The sequence below is a fragment of the Coregonus lavaretus genome, assembly GCF_964263955.1.
Source record: "Coregonus lavaretus genome assembly, chromosome: 38".
Classification (NCBI taxonomy): Eukaryota; Metazoa; Chordata; class Actinopteri; order Salmoniformes; family Salmonidae; genus Coregonus; species Coregonus lavaretus.
This window is the reverse complement of record NC_140025.1, coordinates 14269524-14293411: the sequence shown is the minus strand read 5'-3', so window position 1 is coordinate 14293411 and position 23888 is coordinate 14269524. Positions and strand designations below refer to the sequence as shown.

Here is a 23888-nt window from a genome sequence, read left to right as displayed (position 1 = left end):
TGCAAGTTTCACCATCCAATTATTTCAGATTTACAGGAGTGAGTGCAAGTTTCAACCTGGCACGGACTTGCCTAGGCAGCGGATATTCGCATAGCACATAAGAATTATTAGAATATGGCAAATATTAGTCTATTGCATTCTATCCATGCTGGCTTTCGCGGGCTACCTGAGACATGAAACAGGTGGGAGGGCATACATGCTGTCGCCAATTTATTAATGCTCAATTTGTCTAAATGGGTAATGGAAACACTTCAACCACTACATTTTTATTAGACACAAAATAGTTAAATGGAAACGCACCCTTGCAGGCAATTGTCGCATCTATCTATACTTTCTAAATGTTGACAACAAAATCACTGGACAAATTAATGGAAACATAGCTAGTGCCCTTTTGGTGGCCCACTTCCATTGATTGCACTGATAATGAAACTGACATGGTTGTCTCCTCATAGAAGCATAGCCTGTGATAGATAAATAAAGTGACCAGATCTGGAACTTCATACTGCTAAATTGTGCATGCTGTTCTGTCTGCTTGGCAACAATTGTTTCTGAAGACTCTGCAGCATTTCCTGGTTAAGACCCAGAATTCCTTGCTCCTCTCGTCGTAGACATTCCACCACCGCTAGCTGCTCCTTGAGAGACGCGTCTGCCCTCTCTGTTAGTTGGGATATCTGAAAAACAGAGGATAAAGCCTCAACTCACTATTTCAAAACAAACTCATCGTCAGATCCTAGAATCAGCAAAAACCTGAATAAGCTTGCTCCTCTCTACATCTGTAGGTGCAAGTATCTGTTAAAGTGGCCAATGGAGAATAACTGAACCCAATTAAACTAGAATGTTATTGGATATAGCCATGGGTATCAAGTGCAACTCACAACTACAGTACCTTGTGTCTTCATGACTTTATTTGTACTTTTTAGCTTCGCTCTGTGCTTTTGTCTATTCTCCGCATTTCTTTCCTGCTCTTGATTTGTCTGTCTTCGTGCATTTCTTTGTCCTTCTCTGCTCTTGAATTCTGTTTTCTGCTTGACCTTCCTATATCTCATCTCTGTCTATCTTCTTCATGAGTTTCTTTGTCCTTCTCTAGTCTTGTATTCTCTTTCAGACTCAATATCTCATCTTCATCCAACCTCTGAGGCTTCAGGTGATCGGCACTGTACATACTGCCTTTTTGGTTAAGGGTGACAAAGTTTCCAACTATTCCTTTTTATATATGGACCTCCAATGTCCTTGATAATCCTGTCACCTTGACAACCCTTTTTCTTGCCATTATAGAGACTGACATCTCTCGGCTTAAGTCACGCCCTCATACTTTTTCATGACACGTTTTCTGAGCGTCTATGGGTTTGCTTTTGGCTTCTATGTTGGATTTAATTTTCCGGTCTTCCCTCCCCTCTTTTTCCTACGGTACCTTGTCCAGAGCTCTAGTGTTGTCAACCATCAGGTAGTGACAAAGCCTAAGGGCTGCATCAACACTCCACTCCTCTCTGTCCTGGCTCACCATTTCCCCCAAGAGTACACTCTTCCAGAAAGGGCTGAAAGACACATTCACACACTTCAAAATCATTCCAAATTTAAGCAATCTTGATCTGTGAAAAGTACCGTACACACATTTTTGGACTTTTACATTAAATACACCCATTGATTGTTGAATAATATAATTTATAAATTCCTCATGAGATTAGTTCAACTGTCATACTCCATCAGAACTCAATATAAGCTTGTTTCTTTACTCCATTGTTTGTAAACAATGTAATTGTAACACACTATACCTTAACATGATTTTGATATCATGGGATGGTCAGTTCTTAGATCCTATTTGAGGGTGGTTACATTTCTCCAGCCCCACCCCTCAGCTGTTTACCCAAACAGTGGTGGGGGAGTGACTGCTTTGTTATTGTTTGAACTGCAGATTGCCCCTTTAAGAATGTTTTGCAGCTGCTGTTGATCATGTTATAAAACTGAAAGGTGATGTTTCTTACTATTGTTCTGTCCTAAGTGACAGCAGCCGGAGGGCGGTCATCAGTCTCCAGGAGGGCCCATCCAAACTAAGGGTCAAGTTTCTGTTTTAGAGAGAGAGCGCAAGTGAACTCATGGTACTGTGAATACTGGAGTCTGTCTGAGACAGCAGTAAGTTATGATGCTGCTAACACTTACGCTAAAAAGTCATTTTTCTTCAGGAAGAGTAGCTTCTGTGCCAGCTGATTGCTGTCTCTTATACAGATACACTGTTGAAGGGTACCTGGAAAACACATGAACCACAGAAAAAAAAATAAGTAAATTGGCTCTCTATCGGTTGAAAATTAGGATAGGGACAGCGTATAGGCTAACAAATTAATAAATGTATAATAAATATTACAGCAAACATAAGGCCAAACTAACTTGAGGTGCGAGCTCTAACTTTTGAATCCATCATGCATTGATGTCAATGGAGTGCAGATCTCAAGTTAGGATTGGGACCATAAACATGTAATCGTTGCTGAAAATAACTGGTCAGTGTACAGTTTTATCCCACTAAGCTAGCCCTCCTTACCTTGGTCCACATACACCACACTGTGAGGGTTTCCAGGAGCAACAAACCCATACTCTAACAGGAGACGTTGGTTGTCATGGGGACCGTAGCAGATAAAAGCCTGCTGGAATCTCTTGCAGCCTTGGACGCTACGGATCTCATAGCACCTGCTCACATGGCTGAAGCTCGCCTTTACCTGAGGACATAGTACATTTTGATACTTCACTCTGATACCTTCAATTTGAACTGTCACCAGACAGATAGTTCTGATCTGTGAAGGTAGCGTCCGGTAACTATACTGAACAAAAATATAAACGCAACAATTTCAAAGATTTTACTGAGTTACAGTTCATATAAGGAAATCAGTCAATTGAAATAAATTCATTAGGCCCTGATCTATGGATTTCACATGAATGGGAATCTGTTGGTCACATACATAAAAAAAAAAAGAAAGGTAGGGGCGTGGATCAGAAAACCAGTCAGTATCTGGTGTAACCACCATTTGCCTCATGCAGCGCAACATCTCCTTCGCATAGAGTTGATCAGGCTGTTGATTGTGACCTGTGGAATTGTGTCCCACTCTTCAATGGCTGCGCGAAGTTGCTGGATATTTGCGGGAACTGGAACATGCTGTCGTACACGTCGATCCAGAGCATCCCAAACATGCTCAATGGGGTGACATGTTTGGTGAGTATGCAGGCCATGGAAGAACTGGGACATTTTCAACTTCCAGCAATTGTTTACAAATCCTTGCGACATGGGGCCGTGCATTATCATGCTGAAACATGAGGTGATGGCGGCAGATGAATGGCATGACAATGGGCCTCAGAATCTCATTTACATTACATTTACAGTTACGTCATTTAGCAGACGCTCTTATCCAGAGCGACTTACAAATTGGTGCATTCACCTTATAGCCAGTGGGATAACCACTTTACAATATGTTTTTTTTTGGGGGGTGGGGTAAGGGGGGGTAGAAGGATTACTTTATCCTATCCCAGGTATTCCTTAAAGAGGTGGGGTTTCAAGTGTCTCCGGAAGGTGGTGAGTGACTCCGCTGTCCTGGCGTCGTGAGGGAGCTTGTTCCACCATTGGGGTGCCAATCTCGTCACGGTATCTCTGTACATTAAAATTGCCATAGATAAAATTCAATTGTTTTAGTTGTTTATGCTTGCCCATACCATAACCCCACCGCCATCATGGGGCACTCTGTTCACAACGTTGACATCAGCAAACCGCTCGCCCACACGACGCCATACACGTGGTCTTCGGTTGTGAGGCCGGTTGGATGTGCTGCCAAATTCTCTAAAATGACGTTGGAGGCGGCTTATGGTAGAGAAATTAACATTAAATTCTGTGACAACAGCTCTGGTGGACATTCCTGCAGTCAGCATGCCAATTGCACGCTCCCTCAAAACTTGAGACATCTTTGGCATTGTGTTGTGTGACAAAACTGCACATTTTAGAGTGGCCTTTTATTGTCCCCAGCACAAGGTGAACCTGTGTAATGAACATGCTGTTTATTCAGCTTCTTGATATGCCACACCTGTCAGGTGGATGGATTATCTTGGCAAAGGAGAAATGCTCATTAACAGGGCATGTAAACAAATTAGTGCAAAACATTTGAGAGAAATAAGCTTTTTGTACGTACAGAACATTTCTGGGATCTTTTATTTCTGCTCATGAAACATGGGACCAACACTTTATAATAATAATAATATGATAATAATAATAATAATAATAATAATAATAAGCCATTTAGCAGACGCTTTTATCCAAAGCGACTTACAGTCATGCGTGCATACATTTTTGTGTATGGGTGGTCCCGGGGATCGAACCCACTACCCTGGCGTTACAAGCGCCGTGCTCTACCAGCTGAGCTACAGAGGACCACACTTTACATGTTGCGTTTATTTTTGTTCAGTGTAGTTAGCTTGGAATCTAAACTGAATATTGTTACATTACACTGCTGTTTCACTTCAGTGAACGGAGCGGAATTCAGTTTGGATTCCAGGTTAGTAGCGACTAAGTTGTGTTCCCACATTGTAGGTGCACTCACTGCTCTCACCTGTACGGCTGGGCAGTGGTTGAGCAGATCCAGGTAGGGGGCTAAGGCGTACACATTTCTCTCCCTGGACATGTAGGGGCTGTGTTGGTGCTCCATGTACACAGTGCGTGTGTTCACACTGCACCATGCCCAGCGCAGTGCATCATACGTGAACACACTCTCCACGGGCTGACGGAAGAGAGGCTGGAGGGAGCTGAAGAAGCCCAACGAAGAGGAGTGCAGCTCCTGAACCACGGCTCTCTGCTCCAGGGCCTTCCCACTCAGACTCCTCGGCAGCAGGTTGATGACCTCATCTGAGAAGTAAGCAGGGCACGTGTATTTTTGGGGCAAGACGTCGATGTAGGGCTTCCATTCTGCACGTTGGCCAAAATGTCTCTCAGAGATGAGGAAGGCACAGAGGGCTAAAAGAGGAGACACAGGCGGTTTCCATCTAGGAGAGGATTTAACAAAATATATCAACAAACTATAAATATAAATATTTATAGATTTTTTTAACCAGATAGCTTTATGTATTTGAACTGGACTTGAACATCAAGTTGTTCTCAGCGGAGAACGTTTTGCAATGGAAACCGTTAACTCTACAAACTCTGCAACGTGATGTAAAAGCTGTCGAGTTCCGTTTAGTTCTTAAATGGAAGTTGTAGTTAATTATTTTGAAGCAGGGTAGCAGAGAGAAATGCCTATTAACTACAACTTCCATTTAAGAGCAGCTTTTACATCAAGTTGCAGAGCATTGAGTAAACGGTTTCCACTGCAAAACATTTTTATACTGTGTGCGACTAATGAATTCACCCCTGGTGTGTGTGATGCTGTTTGCATGTGTTACCTTTCTATGTATTCACCAATGTAGCTCCTTAGAACAGTAGAGGTGGTCAAAAGGCATTTTTCAGGTAAGGAGATCACCAAATCGTCAGCCTAAAGTCAATCAGAACAAGAGTTAAGGTGTGCTGGAACCAAATTGGTATTTTAAGTAAAAAAGACAGGTATTCTCATAACCTTGATAGGCTGTAAGGTCATCAGTCCACGTCCTGTGTCTGTAAAGCAAAATAAAAGACAAAGCTGCTGGTCAGAAATGTATGAAGAACAGAGAAGACAACTCTTTATCCAGAATTTAGAGCGTTTTGGCACCTATCTTGGCTCTGAAGGATTTCTACCTGAGAAGTGTGCAGGTACTAGGAGCTTGGAGCTTAAGCCTCTCTGTTGCAGCCATCTTCTTAGAGCCACAAACTGTGGTTCATGAGATATTGTCACTGGAGAGGTAACAAACAGCACCACAAGGTAAGGCTAAGAAATAACAGTTAGGCCTACATTAACCCAATTTGAGAATTATGAGGTTGTGACTGTATTTGTTCTTAACTGACTTGCCTAGTTAAATAAAGGTACAATAAATAAAATAAAAATGATTTGCACCTGACTTAACAGTTGTTTCTCTGCACTCCCGTTTCCTCTTCTTCTTTCTCGCCCGTCTCCCATGTTGCTTCCTCCTCATGATGATGGGCTTGATGGCAAATCAGACATAGACATTCGTATTAACTAGCGAGCTCCCTGTGTTCTGATGTTGATAATAATCCCACTCATGCCTCTACAACTCACTGTCATGGATATGTTGTTTAACTGTAAGCATGTAGCTTTGATGTTTATGGCTAGCTAATTCTGTTGCTAAAACAGTTTTGACATTAGTAATATGTAGTATATCATCTGGCCAAGAAATACACGGCTGGCTAGCTAACTGTTTGACCAAGCAGCATGTGGTTGCGGTCATGGCTAGATGGAATACAGTTTGTCAGATTTACGTCTAAGGGTGCATTTTTCAGCATTTTAGCTAACCCTTTTCCTAACCTTAACCTAATTATCCTAACCTGCTACGAAAAGTCCATTCTGGTCAATTCTGACACAAACTGTATCCTATCTAGTAAAAACCTGTGGGATCACAAGTATCTCTCAGTAGGCTATCTATCGCTATCCATTTATTGAATTATGTCGAAAGTGGAAAGAAAATTATAATAGCATAGACAGATGATTATAATTGTGTAAAAGTTGATTTAGTTATTCATGCTCACCCTAAACACCCGGATCTACATCTTATGTTTGTTTTTCCGATTCTGCGCACTAGGCTGTTATTGTTACGGAAGCCAGCCAGCAAGCAGTCTGAAGTGTTGTTATTATACCTCAGTGGTTTGAAGGCAGTTGTGTGCCAGGTGACAGTATTACACGACACGTCAAGAGTATCCCCACTGTAAAGTAAGTACATCAAAACTGCTTTACCATTGACTAACTTAACTGCTTCTGTTTTAGGGTAGTCACTTTAATGAACCGGAAGCGTATTTAGCACAAAACTAACTAGCAAACTAGAACATATCGCTAGCTTCGCAGCAAAGCGCTCGAGAAGAGTTCTGTGTCAGTCATAAAAGCTCTCAGAAAATGGGCCTTTGCCTGGAGTGTAGTTAGTCGGATTCCTTTGCAAAACGTTTTGCCATGGAAACCGTTTAGCTACTCCAAACGAAACATGTTTTGCAACGAAAACGAGTTTCTATTGGACAAATTCAGGTCCCTCCCGGTTTCGTTCCAAATCAAATTGTATTTGTCACATGCGCCGAATACAACAGCTGTAGACTTTACCGTGAAATGCTTACTTGCAAGCCCTTAACCAACAGGTAAACGGTTTCCTGCATAACGTTTTGCAACGGAATCTGGCTAATGAATACATCCCTGGTATAATCTAATTCTCTCATACACTTTTCATTTCAGGCATGCCAAAAGTTGCACTGGTGACTGGTTCCAATAAGGGGATTGGATTTGCAATCGTGCGGTCGCTTTGCAAGCAGTACAATGGTGATGTTTTCCTTAGTGGCCGGGATGCTGGCCGTGGAACTGCGGCTGTCGAGAGCCTGAATTCTGAAGGGCTGAAACCTCTCTTCCAACAGCTTGACATCAACGACCCAGAAAGTGTGCGCGCGGCCCGAGATTTCTTCAAGGAGAAATATGGTGGCCTTGATGTGCTCATTAACAACGCTGGGATTGCCTTTAAAAGTAGGGAAATAAGTTGACAAAATGTAATGGCTACTATGATTGGCCATAATGATGCTATGTGATGCCCCTTTGATCTGAGAGACAACTGATGTTTCTTTTTCTTTACAGATGCTGATACTACACCCTTTGGAACCCAAGCTGAGGTGACACTCAAAACGAACTTCTTTGCCACAAGAGACATGTGCAATGAGTTTCTCCCCATTATCAAACCAGGAGGTAATGCTGTTAGAACAAGCCAACTGACAGACAGCTGGAACACTGATGCATAGCAATAGATTGTAGAGCCTATCCCCTGGAACAGAGGGACCATTTATGACCACACATCATCATTGTGTCTTATCACTTCAGAACAATGGTGTGACTGCAAGTTATGTCTTGTGACCATGCACTTTCTAGGACCCTGAGTTTTTCCTGTGCCACGGAACCACGGAACCTCACAACCACTACCCGCTCTCTCTGAGTCATAGTTATTTTGCTGCGTCAATTGACAGTAGATAGATACCATAACTGTTTATTTTACTAACAACACAGAGTTGTTTGTGTCTGTCCTCAGGGAGGGTGGTGAACGTGTCCAGTGTTATGAGCTCCATCGCCCTGAACCGCTGCAGCCCTGAACTCCAGGCCCGGTTCCGCAGCAATGACATCACAGAGGAGGAGCTGGTGGGGCTGATGGAGAGGTTTGTCCAGGAGGCCCAGGCAGGGGCACACTCCCAGGGGGGCTGGCCCGACACAGCCTACGGGGTGTCCAAAACAGGCCTTACCGTGCTCTCCAGGATCCACGCCCGCAAGCTGAGGCAGGAGAGACCAGCTGACCAGATCCTCCTGAATGCGTGCTGCCCAGGCTGGGTTAGGACTGATATGGCTGGGCCCAACGCCACCAAGTCACCAGACGAAGGCGCCATCACCCCCGTTTACCTGGCCCTGCTTCCTGCGGGGGCTGGGGAGCCGCACGGACAGTTTGTGTCAGACAAGAAGGTCCAGCCGTGGTGAGGATTAGGTCATCGAGTAATGTGTGTATTGTGGAGGGGTTTTCAGTCTGGCTGTTCTTATCTGTGGGAATGGGGGTTAAATGCACTGTATACATTTTAAAGGACAACACCACAGGAAAATTCAGAAATGTTGATTTTGGTACACAAAAATGTGTAAACCCAGGTGTATTTAAAAAATAATCCAATCTCACTCTAATTGTGTTTTTCAGGTCAATGGAAATAACCATGTTTTTAGCAACTACATATGATATTGTATTTATTAAACATTTTACAAACTTGAACTTATTTTCACACATTTCACACAATGTATCATGCTTAGTTAGATGTGCTTATGTGTGGGAAATACAGCACATTGTGAATGCCTTGACTTTAAAATGTGAATTTTGTTTTTATGTTCACTCGTTTGTCTTCCTTTTTATTGTGGACTATTAAAGGTGCAAAACTATGTAGAAATGTCCTCGTTTTAAATGCTTTTAAAGTGTACTGAATCATTGTTCCATCTTAACTGCTGTGAAATATATTTTTCATTAATCCAAAATATCGTATTTAAAAAAATGAATGTTGGAAAAACAATTGGAACCATTTCCCTGTTTGACCACTAGGTTTTATTTGGTGTTATGCCATCTCCACTGTGGGGCTCCATTGATCCCTCTATTCTGAACCCGTTCTTGCGATGTATTCTGTTGAATCTGTCAACAAAATGATGCACCTTATTTAAAGGGATGGCTTCAGATAAATGTCCTGAAAACCCCACTGAATGAAAACTCCCCAAGAAAATCTCTTGGCCAGCAAGTGGGAGGGTTTTCAGCGGTTTAATGAAATCTATTCAGTGCGCAAGGTAGCCAGCCACACCTGCAGAGCACATTACGTGACTGAATAAGGCAAGTCTGAATACCAAATACTGAGAAGTGCGTAGGAAAGGCATAAATTCCTAAGTCGGGATCGGCCCCTAAGAGCTTTGCACACTTCGATTGTGCAATATTTGCCCATTATTATTTTCAAAATTCTTCAAGCTCTGACAGTTTGGTTGTTGATCATTGCTAGACAGCCATTTTCAAGTCTCGCCATAGATTTTCAAGCATAGTTAAGTCAAAACTGTAACTAGGCCACTCAGGAACATTCAGTCTTCTTGGTAAGCACCAGCAGTGAAGATTTTGTTTGTGTTTTGGTTACTGTCTTGCTCTCTGGTGAAAAGCTGACTGAACCAGGTTTTTCCTCTTAAGATTTTGCCTGTGCTTAGCTCCATTGTTCCTTTTTATCCTGAAAAACTCCCCAGTCCTGTGGTATGGCCATTTCTCCAGACAATGCCATGAATTGTGATTGATCACAAGCTGTGCTCTGTCACCAGAAAGTCACTGACGTCATCTTCATCACAGGTCACTCTCTCATCCTTTCTCCCCCTACAGTAGTAGGCTGAACAACTCTAGTTTGACTTTTACAAATGTGTCCATATATTGGTCTTTAGTGCCACCTATAGGTTGAAATTGTGGATGGCTACATCAAACTGTTTCTCAATGTCAGTCAATAGCATACGTCCGGGTTTCCCTAACTCAGTCCTGGGGCTACCCAGCCACTGACCTCACCACGTGTCACTGCAGCCCATGCCTACCATGAGATAGTCAAACCTAACCCACTAAACTGATTTCTGTCCGAGTCCTACACAAGAAAGACTCACATTAACACAGCTCACAAAACAGATTAAGCTACTGACAAACCAGTGTGCGTTTGTGCGTGTGTTTTTGTGTACATACAGTGTCTACTCTGGTGCCGCCCTTCTTGGTGCCAGCCAGAATCTCTCAGTAAGTCTTAGCAAAACCTGTTAGTAACCAGACAGAATATGTTCTACTTCTGGCATTTCCTCTGCCCTTTCTTCCTCCTGTCAGCCATGGCCACTGCGGCACCTCTTGGGCAGGAAGTGGACCCAGCTGACCCAGAGGTACAGGCCTGTGTTGCTTTCGGCATCAAGAGCTTCAACTTCCACAGCCAGACTCATCAGCTCCACAACATTACCAAGTTCCACTCTGTCCACAGAGAGGTGAGAGACCTCTGTTTGACTGCAATCTCGCCAGCTCATAATTGATTTTAAGGGATCATACCTTATTGGTGATCTGTTCATAAAGACTGCAACTCCTCAGAAAGATTTAGGGAGTGCATTTTCTTCTTTTTAGGTATGGTGATTCGAGAGTTAGCATTTTTACATATGTTCTTTTTCTAATTCTGTACATGTCTTATTTTCACTTCCCAACCAGATAAACAGAGCTTTGTTGCATTTGCATTGTAAATGGAAGCATGATTTCACAATCGCTCGTGTTTGCTCTACGTTCGATGACTTTTTGAAGTCATCGGACGCCCTTTACTGCACAAATGAAGTTGAACTGAGGTGTGTCTCTCTCAGGAGGTCGGTGCAGGTCAGTACGACATTGATGTGGAGGTGAGAGGTTGCCAGTCCTCCTGTTTTCCAGACAACTCCAACACCCAGGTACGCCTCAACCACATCTTGAACCCTCTCTGTATCATGTATTTTATGGATTTAGATTAGGTGCATGAGAAAGACAGAGACAGAAATGGGGTGGGGGGGCAGACAGAGCGACCTGAACGTCCATTACCAATAGGTACAAAACTAACTCAATTTCTCTCTGATAGATAAGGAGGATGTGAATATTTTCTGAATTCATTTCAAGAATGGCTTTGTGAGAGCCTTGCATTTCAGACAATTGATGTAGACTAGGGTCTGCAAGGTTTTTTGAGGCAATGAAAGTCATTCAAGGGCTAGCAGTATTTAGTATTTAATCTAATCTCGTTAACAGGTGGAGTTGGTGCTATCAGCACAGAGGCTGTGCATGTTTACACTATTCACAAAGAACTTGGATATTGAAGTTTCTCTGCTATGCTAACTCCCTAATCCCGAAACTGCTTTCCTCTCTCTCATTCCAGATTTTCCGTTGTAATTTTGTTATTGTGACTGCTCCTTGGAAGAACCAGCTGATTCTGATCAAAAGCACCTGTACTCCAGTGTCTTAGGATGGACAGGAACTACTGTCTATGTGCAACTACACATGTGAAAAAACACACTTAGTATGTGCAAATTTACACATAGCTGTCAATGGAATCGTGAAACTATGAATGCATTGTGTGAGGTTGTTGCGTTTATCAGACAGGCACTATTTGGCCTAGAAAGCTAACAGACACTAACAAACACTTCTTAATCAGAATTTAACCGAACACTAATTAATTTCCTGCTAGAATAGAGTTATTTGTAAGAATAAAATCAATGTAATTACTTGAGTACTGATTAGATTGTTGTGTGGTTTCTTATGTTTGTCTAAACTACTGTTTAATATGTGCCAGTGAAATTGAATTAGGGGCTTGATTCATTGTGCGATTGAAATTTAAAGGCCATTTCCAGCGTTAGCGGAGACTGCATTCATGGTAAACGCTGCATATGTCGGTTCAATAGGAACTGACCTTTAAAGGGCAACTGCACATCCTGATTTGGCCTCCTTTTAGATTTGATTCATTAAAGAATGCTAGCGGCCATGACTGAATTCAAACGTGAGTTGGTTTTAGGGTGTATGTGTTTGCAGGTGGGAAAAGTTAGCCAAATTATTTAGCCAATTAGCTTCAGCCGGGTGGTGTATGACCGTGGCAAAGTTGTTTGCACTTTGGACAGCCTATCTCCGGGGCTAGTTAAGGACCATCAATAAATTACACAATGTAACTGAGACAATATTTTCATGTTGCACACCTTTTAGTTCTCATGAAATGCTTTATATATATATATATATATATATGCATTTATGTAATACAATTTATAGTTGGTTTGAGGTCTGGAATTTTAACATATTGTCCCATGTATATTGTGTAATTTACCGATGGTCCCTAACTAGCCCCATAGGGATATCCAAAGTCAACCCAAATTTACCACAGGCATTAAGATCGGTCTGGTGCAGCTGCACTTTAAATGTATGACTACTTGTGTGCTGCCAGCTGTAGGCATGTGGACCAGATTTAAACAAACCAACCTTCATTTACGTTGTGATGCAGTTACGACGACGAGTCTCACAAAAATGAGTTTTGGACAAGACTGACTTTATGACCAAAATTATCATATTAACACTTTATAGTCAATTTTGACAGTTGAATAAATGTTTCAGATCCCTTGACTTTTTCCACATTTTGTTACGTTCCAGCCTTATTCTAAAATTGATTAAATAAAAAAATGTCCTCATCAATCTACACACAACACCCCATTACGACAAAGCGAAAACAGGGTTGAAGAAATGTTTGCAAATGTATAAAATATAAAAAAACAGATATAACTTATTTACATAAGTATTCAGACCCTTTGCTATGAGACTCGAAATTGAGCTCAGGTGCATCCTGTTTCCATTGATCATCCTTGAGATGTTTCTACAACTTGATTGGAGTCCACCTGTGGTAAATTCAACTGATTGGACATGATTTGGAAAGGCACACACCTGTCTATATAAGCTCCCACAGTTGACAGTGCAAGTCAGAGCAAAAACCATGCCATGAGGCCGAAGGAATTATCCATAGAGCTCCCGAGACAGGATTGTGTTGAGGCACAGATCTGGGGAAGGGTACCAAAAAATGTCTGCAGCATTGAAGGTTCCCAAGAACACAGTGGCCTCCATCATTCTTAAAATGGATGAAGTTTGGAACCACCAAGACTCTTCCTAGAGCAGGCTGCCCCGGCCAAACTTAGCAACCGGGGGAGAAGGGCCTTGGTCAGGGAGGTGACCAAGAACCTGATGGTCACTCTGACAGAGCTCCAGAGTTCCTCTGTGGAGATGGGAGCACCTTCCAGAAGGACAACTATCTCTGCAGCACTCCACCAATCAGGTCTTTATGATAGAGTGGGCAGAAGGAAGCCACTCCTCAGTAAAAGGCACATGACAGCCCACTTGGAGTTTGCTAAACGGCATCTAAAGGACTCTCAGACCATGAGAAACAAGATTCTCTGGTCTGATGAAACCAAGATTGAACTCTTTGGCCTGAATGCTAAGTGTCACATCTTTAGGAAACCTGGCACCATCCCTACGGTGAAGCATGGTGGTGGCAGCATCATGCTGTGGGGATGTTTTTCAGTGGCAGGGACTGCGAGACTAGTCAGGATCGAGGGAAAGATTAATGGAGCAAAGTACAGAGAGATCCTTGATGAAAACCTGCTCCAGAGCGCTCAGGACCTCAGACTGGGTGCGACGGTATGCCTTCCAACAGGACAACTACCCTAAGCACACAGCCAAGACAACGCAGAAGTGGGTTCGGGGCATGTCTCTGAATGTCCTTGAGTGACCCAGCCAGAGCCCGGACTTCAACCCGATCTATCATCTCTGGAGAGACCTGAAAATAGCTGTACAGCGATGCTCCCCATCCAACCTGACAGAGCTTGAGACGATCTGCAGAGAAGAATGGGAGAAACTCCCCAAATACAGGTGATCCAAGCTTGTAGTGCCATACCCAAGAAGTCTCTAGGCTGTAATTGCTGCCAGAGGTGCTTCAACAAAGTACTGAGTAAAGGGTCTGAATACTTATGTAAATGTAATATTTCACTTTTGTTTGGTAATAATTTTTGGGGAAAAAATCTAAACCTGTTTTTATTTTGTCATTATGGGGTATTGTGTGTGTGGTGTGGTGTGGGGGGGGGGGTCGACGACGACGACGACGACTATTTCATCCGTTTTAGAATAAGGATGTAACGTAACAAAATTTGGGAAAAGTCAAGGGGTCTAAATACTTTCCGAATGCACTGTCGGCTGCTTCCTAAATGAAGTTTTTTATTGGCAGTTGCCCTTTATATTTAAATCGCATTCTCCCGCGGATCTTCCACGATGCCGACTAAATCGAACCGTAAATCTGTGTATTTAGGTGCTAAAGTGTCAATCTTCTGAGAATAACAAAATATGTGCTGAAGCATGAAGACCCACACCATGCCGAAAGGCGTCAGTGTCTTCTTCTTCTTTAATGTTTTATGGCAGACTACACCTATTGGTGTATTGCCGCCACCTACTGTACAGGTAGCGAACGTAAAATAAAATGTCCATTGTGGGGGGTGGATACCAACATTATATACAACACAATAAATAAAAAATGTATCCCCACCCTTTCAGTGATAATCCAAATCACATCCCTACACAGGCTCGGGTGCCTGTGTGGACTGAACATTCATTGACATTGTAATGCCTCTGCTGTAAAATCCCTGAGTCCCCAAAAACGTTCAGCCACACAGACTATTTTCTCAGATTTCTTCTTTGTTTGCACTGTGCAGTTTATAACCAATGCAAAAAACGATACAAAGTCCACCTTTTTAATATGCAACATGTCAGGATCCTGTTGACAAGTAACACTTACTGATGTCTCTAATCCAACTACCATGGTTTCTTTAACTTACTCCCTCCTTCCACTCGGTTTCTTTAATTTACTCCCTCCTTCCACTCTTCTCACCGCCTCCAGATAGGCGACATGCTAGACAGCCCTTATTCTTGCCACTTAGGTCTCCTTCACCCTAATAGGGCACTTCATGAATTCTGGTGCATGCTCCCACCACAATTGCAGCATTTTTCCTCAAATGGCATATGGATACTCCTCCCGTCTACATACACTTGACACATGTCCAAATAGTTTACATTCATCACACTGCAAGGGTTTGAGCAGGTAGGCTCTTACAGGATATCTCACATAACCCAAATATAGGTACGAAGGGAGAGACTCTTCTTCAAAGAACAAAATAATGGATGGAATGCACTTCCTCACTCCATCCACCATACGGGTCAGTCGACGTTTACCAGCCACTGCATCTACTTCTTCAGTTACATCCTCTGCACTCACTTTTAGCACATCTCCAGAGAACCCCCTTGTTAGGCGCCCTACTTCGCTGAGCCACACACGACACATTCCAATCAGATATATTTTTCAGGTGCAAAGCACGCTCCTTCTGCTCCTCGGACAAACCCCCCAAAATAAACCAATTTCTTGTTATTTTCACTGACGCCACCTCATCTAACGCATCTATAATTTCATCTAGATTTCAAACGGATCTCCCAGGTATCTCGATCGATCCAAAACCCTCACTCCGACTAAAAATGAGTCAGAACTAGGCTTGGATTTACTAGACTCCACGACCACTTTACTTCTCTTGTTTCCTTTTTTATTCGCCACTGTAATCCATTCCTTCTCACTCTCATCTCAACTCAACTCAACTCAACTCGACGCGCCATCAATTTCAAACAAAACATCCGCCATCTTCTCAAGCTCCGACGTCACCGGCCGGCGTCAGTGTATTATACTTCTTCTTTAAAGTGTTATGGCAGGCTACACCTATTGGTGTATTGCCGCCACCTACTGTACGGGGTTTGAAACAAAACAAAAATTATATATTCCTTATGCGGGAAGGGGGAGGGACCCGAGATAATACAAAATACACAAATAAATCAAAACAACCATCCCACTCCGTCAGTCACATTCAAATCACATCCCTACACAGGCTCAGGTGCCTGTGAAGACGGAGCATTCATCGACAGGATTCCTTGTAATGCCTCTGCAGAAAAGTCCCAAGAAACGCTCAGCCGCACTCACAATAATGCCTATTTTCTCAGATTTCCTCTCCGTTTGCGCTGTACCAGTTGACAACCAAAGTAATAAATGCTACAAAGTCCACCTTCTTAACATGCAACATGTCTGGATCCCTCTGTTGACAAGGAACATAATCTTGTGTCTCTACTCCTACTACCATTACGTCATCAACTTTCTTCCATTCTTCTCAACGCCTCCGGATAGGAGACATTCTGGACAGCCTTTATCCTTGCCACCTCCGTCTCCTTCACCTTAACAGAACAATTCAGAAAAATCGGGTGCATGTTCACCACCACAATTGCAGCATTTAGTCTCAGCTGTCATATAATACTCCTTCCTTCTACATACACTTGACACATGACCAAATCATTTCCATTTATCACACTGCATGGGTTTGGGCACGAAGGCTCTCACAGGGAATCTCATATAACCCAAATACACGTGAGAAGGGAGAGACTCATCAAAAAACTATAGAATGGATGGAGTGACCAGCATCTACCATGCGGGTCAGTTGTTGTGCACCAACCACTTGATCCAATTCTTCACGTATATCCTTTGCATTTACTTCTAGCGCCACCCCAGAGATAACACCAATGTCGGCACACGACACATTCCAATCCGACAGTTTCTTGAGGCGCAGAGCACGCTCCTTCTGTTCCATAGAAACAAAAAACAAAAATACGCCCATTTCTCGTTATTCTCATCGACACCACCTCATTCAACAGATCCACAATTTTAATAGAGACTTCAAACGGATCTCCCAGGTAACAACATCGATCCAAAACCCTTATAACAACCAAAAATTAATCAGAATTAGGTTTGGATTTACTAGTTTCGACTACCACTTTACTGATTTTATTTCCTTCTGCATTCTCCACTGTAATCCAATTATTCTCACTGTCATCTCCACTCGACACGCCATCTGGTTCAGACAGAACATCCGCTAATGGAATGCCAAAGAAAGAAATGAAGAAAAAAAACAGCTAGGCCTATAGCAGTAGTCAATTTAGGGAATAATATCATGCTGATGCTTAGGCGTTCGTTGATAAATCATCAGTACATGAAATATCCACAAGATGGCGGTCTCCCCTAAAGCTATTGTCATCTGTACCTCGCTGTCAAAGGAATTGAACTTCAGCGGCAGAATGACAGCTAGTGCACTGTCGAGCACATAAATATATGTATTTTATCTATTGCGAAAAGTGAACCAGAGGTTTTCTAAAAATCAATGTAAACAGGTCTTTATGACACTGCCTGTTGCATTTAAATGTCAGTGTGATGAAACAGTTCATCCCCTGTTCTTAGATTACTCTTTCCAAACAGATGGAGTGTGACTTCAACAAGGAGTGGAGGTTGACTTCTAACTGAGTATAAACATTCACATATTTTGTTAGAGGCAGAAGGATGGTTTAATAGTGAAATACTGACCTAACCCCAAGCTGTTTCAGACAAGAAAATATGTGATCCAAATACTCTCTATATCTGAAAATACTAGGCTGGGGTAATAAGGACATGATCAGCTGTATGTTGAAATTGGCACCAGTCTCTTCTGTTCTATGATTTATGGCAGTACCTGCCCTATCATTGTAAATATATGTGAATAATAATGTGCTAATAGAAATGTGTGTGTTTTCCTGTTCTAACCACATCCCCATTGTTTCCAGGCTAAGTCAAATTGGACATTGTCAATCCCATAGCTGCCCATTAGCTTTAACTGTGTTCAATCAGTCCCATGGTCTCTTGACAAATAAAATCGTTTTCCTTGGTTATTCCCATGTACTCAATGCCAATCAGACATCCCCTATGTGTCCATCTCAGCCATGTCGGGGGCCATGTTGGGCAGAAGCCAGCATGGTGGCTGGTCAGCTAGCCAGTGGCTGGACAGTGGCTGTGCCTGCTCTGTAATGGGGAGACAACAGGCTGCTGCTCTGCTTCCCTGCCAGTTTCTGCTCTATTCCTGTCTCTTCTGCTTATGTTACAGAGTCCCAGAGTGCAGGCGTTGCATAACATCCAGCGTCAGTTCGAAACCTTGAAATGTTAGACCACTGCATAGCAAACAACTGCACTGACTGGGGAGAGGACCTGTAAAAATAGACTGAAATCGATTATGTTTCTATGAGAGGACCTATACCTGCTGTTGGTGGAGATTGGATTTGTTCTTTAGAGCTGAGAGTGACTATTAGGCACTAACTGGTCGCATCAGACGGGATGCTTTTCTGAAATATTATATGCAGGCATGTCACATTCTGACATCCCCATGTAGTGGGGTACAGGTATCCAGAAAAAATGAGAAACTGAGGTGAGGGTAGAAAAATATGTATATATGCATCAGGGGCGGTGTGTTCAGTAGGGCGATATGGGCGACGCACTGCCAAACGGGAAAAGGAAGGGATTTTTTTTCTAATCAATTATATCACGGCAACAGTAGTTATCAGTGTTGTAATCTAGACGTCTGATCTGCCACAGTGCCACTAAATGTCCAATCAGGCTAAAGTCGTGCTTCAAATGGCCCCCCCCCCCCCTTTTGGGGCGATTTCAGTCAGGTTGAAAATCGCCCAGAAGTCTGTCATAGACTCCCATGTAAAATCTATTTTTTTCAAATATCAGAGCTTTCAATACAATCTCTATGGGTTTCTGAGGGCTTGCACTTACGCGCTTTCGTCATACGTAACGTAACCATGAACGTAACCAAAAAAAGAGCGGGTAGCCTCATCAATCAATTCACTACTACTGTGAAAATGGCTAGGCTTCAGTGCAACTCGATTGTGTCTTTGAAAGAAGTTCCTTTTTGTCGGCGAACAAATGAAGATAAATTGGCAACGAAACAATTAGGACCTCCCAGACCAAATTTAATAATTCAACAGGTTTCTACTAAAGGGGGGAAGTCCTACACCCGAGGATTTTCCAAAAATTGGTACGAACGAAAAACCCGGCTAGCAGGCTGTGATGTAGCTAATGCAGTCTTCTGCTACCCCCTGCTTACTCTTTCACCCTGAAGGCGGCACGGCAGACAGCACCGCTTGGACAGCGACTGGTGTGTAACGGACATGCACCATCTTTCAGGAAAGATTAAGAAACATGAGCTGTCAAAGACCCACATGGATAGCTGTTTGAGATTGTCTGCTTTGGGGAGAGTGAACATTCCCACTCAACTGGATGAGGGATACAGGCTAGCTGTCCGCCGCCACAACGATGAGGTTAGTGTTGATAATCACAAGTTTACTGGAGAACTGAAACTGACAAGGCTGACAAGATAGGACCCTTTTGTCCATTGTTATTGGATAGGAACAGAACTTATAACCAGCTCCTGACCTAAATAGATCTTAGCACAACATTTTACTCAACATATCATATTCCATATTCACTATAACAAATATATTTACTACGACATTAGCAAGAACCGCCACATCCTCAGCCGGCTAATCCAGTGTGTGAAGTTTTGCGGAGTGTTTGAGTTAGCTTTGCGAGGCAAAGATGAAACTGAGGGCTCCACCAACCCTGGTAAGCCAACACTTTTGAGATCAGTCAATAAATGCTTCTGGTATTGACTTATATGCTGCCCCTGTCTTCATGTTGTTGCTGGACATATCTTTTTTAAAATGTGTGTAGGTCACCTAAATCATCAGAAAAATTGCCCCCCCTGAGAATTTTTTCAGGAGCCGCCACTGATATGCATGTATAAAATCCTCACCAGCCCATAGAGAAAATAATACAGATACAATGATGGTGAATTGAGGCTCATTTGCGATAATTTCTTATGTCCCCTGTTCAGTCTTGCAAGTACATCACTGACCTTGCACATGCACGCTCCATCCCCTGCCTCCAGACAGCACATTATCAAATAGCTCCGGAGACAGATGAATGACATAACCAGGATTTGCTGCCAATCTGCCCTGATTTTTATTCACTCAGGGTCACCGCCCGCTTCTGAACGTAGCACCAATGCGTGTGTAGGGTTTCAATTGACGCCCCGGCTGTCTCTGCTGCAGATGGTTGACATGGAGATATGTAACTCCCGCACACATGATATTAAAGGTATGCTGACACAATAAACAGTGTGCAGAGGTAATACTGTGTGTGGGGGAGTTATGTTTTTTTTTTTTTATGAAGTCAAATTTGGTGCTGTATGGTGATCTATTCTTTTTATTTAACCTGTATTTTTCCAGGAAGTCCAATTGAAGACCAAATAGCTCTTTTACAAGGGAGACATGGCCAAGAGGGCAGCTCAATAAAAAACTAATAGATGTATGCACTATGCATTGGTGTGTACATTAAAATGTTATCTCTAAAGACAGATCCTCTGATCTGAGACCAGTGTCTCGGCAGATGTTGTCCACAAATGTTTCTTGTGGTGGAGGTCTTCGCTTATGAGAGGGTACCCACAGTATGAGACTACCAGTACAGGTAGAAGACAATATTCAAAGCTCGAGAATTGAAAAAATGGTATAGATGCTTATGGAGTGGCTGTGAAACCAATTGAGAGCCACACTGATATCATACTGGAATTATTTATTTTATTTTATTTATTTAACCTTTATTTTATTAGGGAGTCATACTGAGACCAAGGTTTATTTTACAGATGAGCCCTGAATTACAGAAATTACAGAAAATACACTCATCAATATAAATACAAAATGCAAGCAGAAAGAAAGAAAAACATGGTCATAAAAAACAAACACATTCATCAGTTATAAGGTCCTTAATCAGCCTTCTGAATTGCCCTAAAGGCACCAGAGCATCTAATTTAAGAACATTTTGAAGATTGTTCCACAAATAAGGTGCAACCGCGTAGCCATGGTGGGCCTGGTTGGGCATGGGTGGGCCCAGCCACTGGGGAGCCAGCCCCACCCAATCAGATTGAGGAAAACACCTTTTAAATATATACACTACCAGTCAAAAGTTTGAAAGCTGTCATCAAGGTAAAGGGTGGCTATTTGAAGAATATATATCAAATACATTTTGATTTGTTTAACACTTTTTTGGTTACTACATGATTCCATGTGTGTTATGTCATAGTTTTGATGTCTTCACTATTATTCTACAATGTAGAAAATAGTAAAAATAAAGAAAAATCCTTGAATGAGTAGGTATGTCCAGACTTTTGACTGGTACTGTATATATATTATACTCTGTACTTGTCAGTGTTCCAAACTGGACTTTATTTGTCTTTTTACCTCAACATGCAAACATCATCAGATAGAATTCATAACAATCAGTGAACTGGAATGACATTCACTCTTATGGGATGGGTGGCCAAAAAAGAACTAACTGATAGCCACACCCCCAATAAGCCATGAATATGACCTCATTGAGGCGTGTGTGTTTCTTTGGCTATATGCACCATGCCACTGCCTACTTTATTTGTTCATTTATCAAACAAGGCAACTCATAATCCAGTGCCTTTATCACAGTCAACACACCTATATTTGAGCTTTATTTAGCTTTAAAAATTCAATATGTTCTCTCTGCTTCATGGCAACGTGTAGAATAGAACAAGATTAACTATAAAACTGCACATTTTCCTCTCTGCCCCATGGCGAAATGTGTAGAATTGAAGGAAATTAGCTTTAAAACAGCAACATTTTCTCTCAGCCTCATGGCAAAATGTGTAGAATAGCATGAGATTAGCTATAAAACTGCATGTTTTTCTTTGCCCCGTGGCAAAATGTGTAGAATCCCCCCCCCCCAAAAAAAAATCTGCAGGACCACCCACCAACTAATTTCTCCCTACGCTATTGCATCATACCAGTTGAATCTCAGACCACATGCCTTATAATTTCGATCAATTTGTAGGACAAAAATATAACATTTGTTTTTATACACATAATTAATTCAAATATATTGAATTTAGTCTCCAGTGTCCTAAAAAAAATATGCATGATACCATTGACTGTGAGTAAGCGATATGTTTGACTGGACATGGACGGAGCTATCTCATGTTACATCAGTTTCCAGCCCTCACCAAAGGAAAAAAACATACAGTGAGACAAATCACAGTCCTACTAGTAGCAGGTATAATTAACACAGAAGCAGCAATAAAACCAAAGGGTATTCCTACTACTCTGTACAGACCATTCATGTGTAATCCTAGGTGAAAAACTCCTCCCACTTCAAACTAATGTGCAATGAATACAGATGAGATTCTCTCACACGCATACAATTACCAGGTCACTGCATCATGTTCTAGTTAACAGTAGCACAACATTACATCTTATTATTCTACACAAAACACTGAGTCACCTACAGTACATGTTTAGAGAAAATAACAAACATTTAATGTGACAGTGATTTTCTACCCTTTTCTTTATTGACCCTACCCATCCCCCTCCTTCATAGAGGGACACAATATTTCCCCAGCATTCACACATGTGTTATGGAAACCAAGTTGGTGGTTTTTGAAAACCATACCTCAACATACACATTATAATTGTAGCTTTTTGTGCAGTTCTCGGGTACAGGGAATGGGGAGAGGAAGAAGCAGCGGAGAGGCTTGAGGGAGGAACACCCCTGCGATACAGCTCACGTTGGTTCAACCCAATCTCAGGCATTGCAATACCACCAATTCTCAATGGAATCCTGTCCCCTTGCCCCGCCCCCACCTCCCTCCCCATTTTGGGTCAGTTGCTGGTATATTTAACCCTTTGCTCACCCAGCTACTCATTCCTATTCTAAATTGAGGTATCTGGTACCAAATACATCACTAAGACATTGTCAATACCATTTACTATTATTTGTTCATAGATGTAGCCATGTTAGTGACAGCATACAGTTTCCCATTCCTCTTCTGATGTTGAGGTTTTTAGTCAAAACCCTCCTTCAGGAAGGAGTGATGAAATAGTGATACAAGGAATTAATACAGAGTGAATAACGAATAACAATAACGAGTAAAAAATAACATGGCTATATAAAGGGAGTACCAGTACCGAGTCGATGTGCAGCGGTACGGGGTAATTGAGGTAGCTATGTACATATAGGTAGGAGTAAAGTGACTAGGCAAGAGGATAGATAATAGACAGTAGCATCAATGTATGTGGTGAGTGTGAAAGTGTGTGTGTGAGTGTCTGTGTGTGAATGTGTGTGTGGCATCAGTATGCATGTGTGCACATGTTGCTGTATATGTGTGCGCATATGTAGTGTGTGTGTGTGTCTGTTTGTGTCTGTTTGTGTGTGTTGGGGTGTTAATGTAAGTGTGTGTGATTGTGTGGAAAGAGTCCAGTATGTGTGCATAGGGTCAGTGCAAGAGAGTTAGTGCAAAACATAATCAATACAGGTAGTCCAGGTAGCAATTTGATTAGCTATTTAACAGTCTTGTTTAGCAGTCATGGTAGAAACTGTTCAGGGTGCTGTTGCTTCCAGACTTGATGCACTGATACCGCTTGCCATGCGGTAGCAGACAGAACAGTCTATGGCTTGGGTGGCTGTAGTCATTGACAATTTTTTGGGCCTTCTTCTGACACCGCCTGGTGTAGAGGTCCTGGATGGCAGGGAGCTCAGCCCCAGTGGTGTACTGGGCCGTACTCACCACCCTCTGTAGCGCCTTGCAGTCGGGTGCCTTGCCATTGCCATACCAAGCGGTGATGCAGCTAGTCAAGCCAGTCCTGTTGATGGTCAGCGTGGTGGATCTGTTGTTGCCTACTCTCACTGCCTAGGGGTGGCCCGCCAGGAAGTCCAGGATCCAGTTGTAGGGGGTTGTGTT

The 23888-nt window shown here is 42.4% G+C and overlaps 3 protein-coding genes across 3 annotated transcripts; 2 read left to right on the top strand and 1 right to left on the bottom strand.

Annotated features, from left to right (window-relative positions):
• Positions 1-195: 195 nt before the first annotated feature.
• LOC311112235 (SET domain-containing protein 4-like) lies at positions 196-7240 on the bottom strand. The gene is made up of 11 exons (XM_084155280.1): positions 6641-7240; positions 5991-6078; positions 5735-5830; positions 5577-5614; positions 5407-5495; positions 4581-5010; positions 2534-2708; positions 2158-2242; positions 1983-2063; positions 1412-1535; positions 196-671 (listed from the first exon to the last, which is right to left on the bottom strand). Exons 2-11 carry the CDS (start codon positions 6067-6069, stop codon positions 498-500), a joined length of 1371 nt encoding a protein of 456 aa, XP_084011406.1. The 5' UTR covers positions 6070-6078; positions 6641-7240; the 3' UTR covers positions 196-497.
• On the top strand, positions 6687-9164 carry LOC311112237 (carbonyl reductase [NADPH] 1-like). Its single transcript, XM_084155283.1, has 4 exons — positions 6687-6821; positions 7329-7610; positions 7719-7826; positions 8164-9164. Exons 2-4 carry the CDS (start codon positions 7331-7333, stop codon positions 8598-8600), a joined length of 825 nt encoding a protein of 274 aa, XP_084011409.1. The 5' UTR covers positions 6687-6821; positions 7329-7330; the 3' UTR covers positions 8601-9164.
• A 1235-nt stretch (positions 9165-10399) lies between these two features.
• Positions 10400-11767, top strand: LOC311112156 (uncharacterized protein). Its single transcript, XM_084155132.1, has 3 exons — positions 10400-10634; positions 10995-11078; positions 11534-11767. The coding sequence occupies exons 1-3, from the start codon at positions 10437-10439 to the stop codon at positions 11618-11620; spliced, it is 369 nt and encodes a 122-aa protein (XP_084011258.1). The 5' UTR covers positions 10400-10436; the 3' UTR covers positions 11621-11767.
• The last annotated feature ends 12121 nt before the right edge of the window (positions 11768-23888 follow it).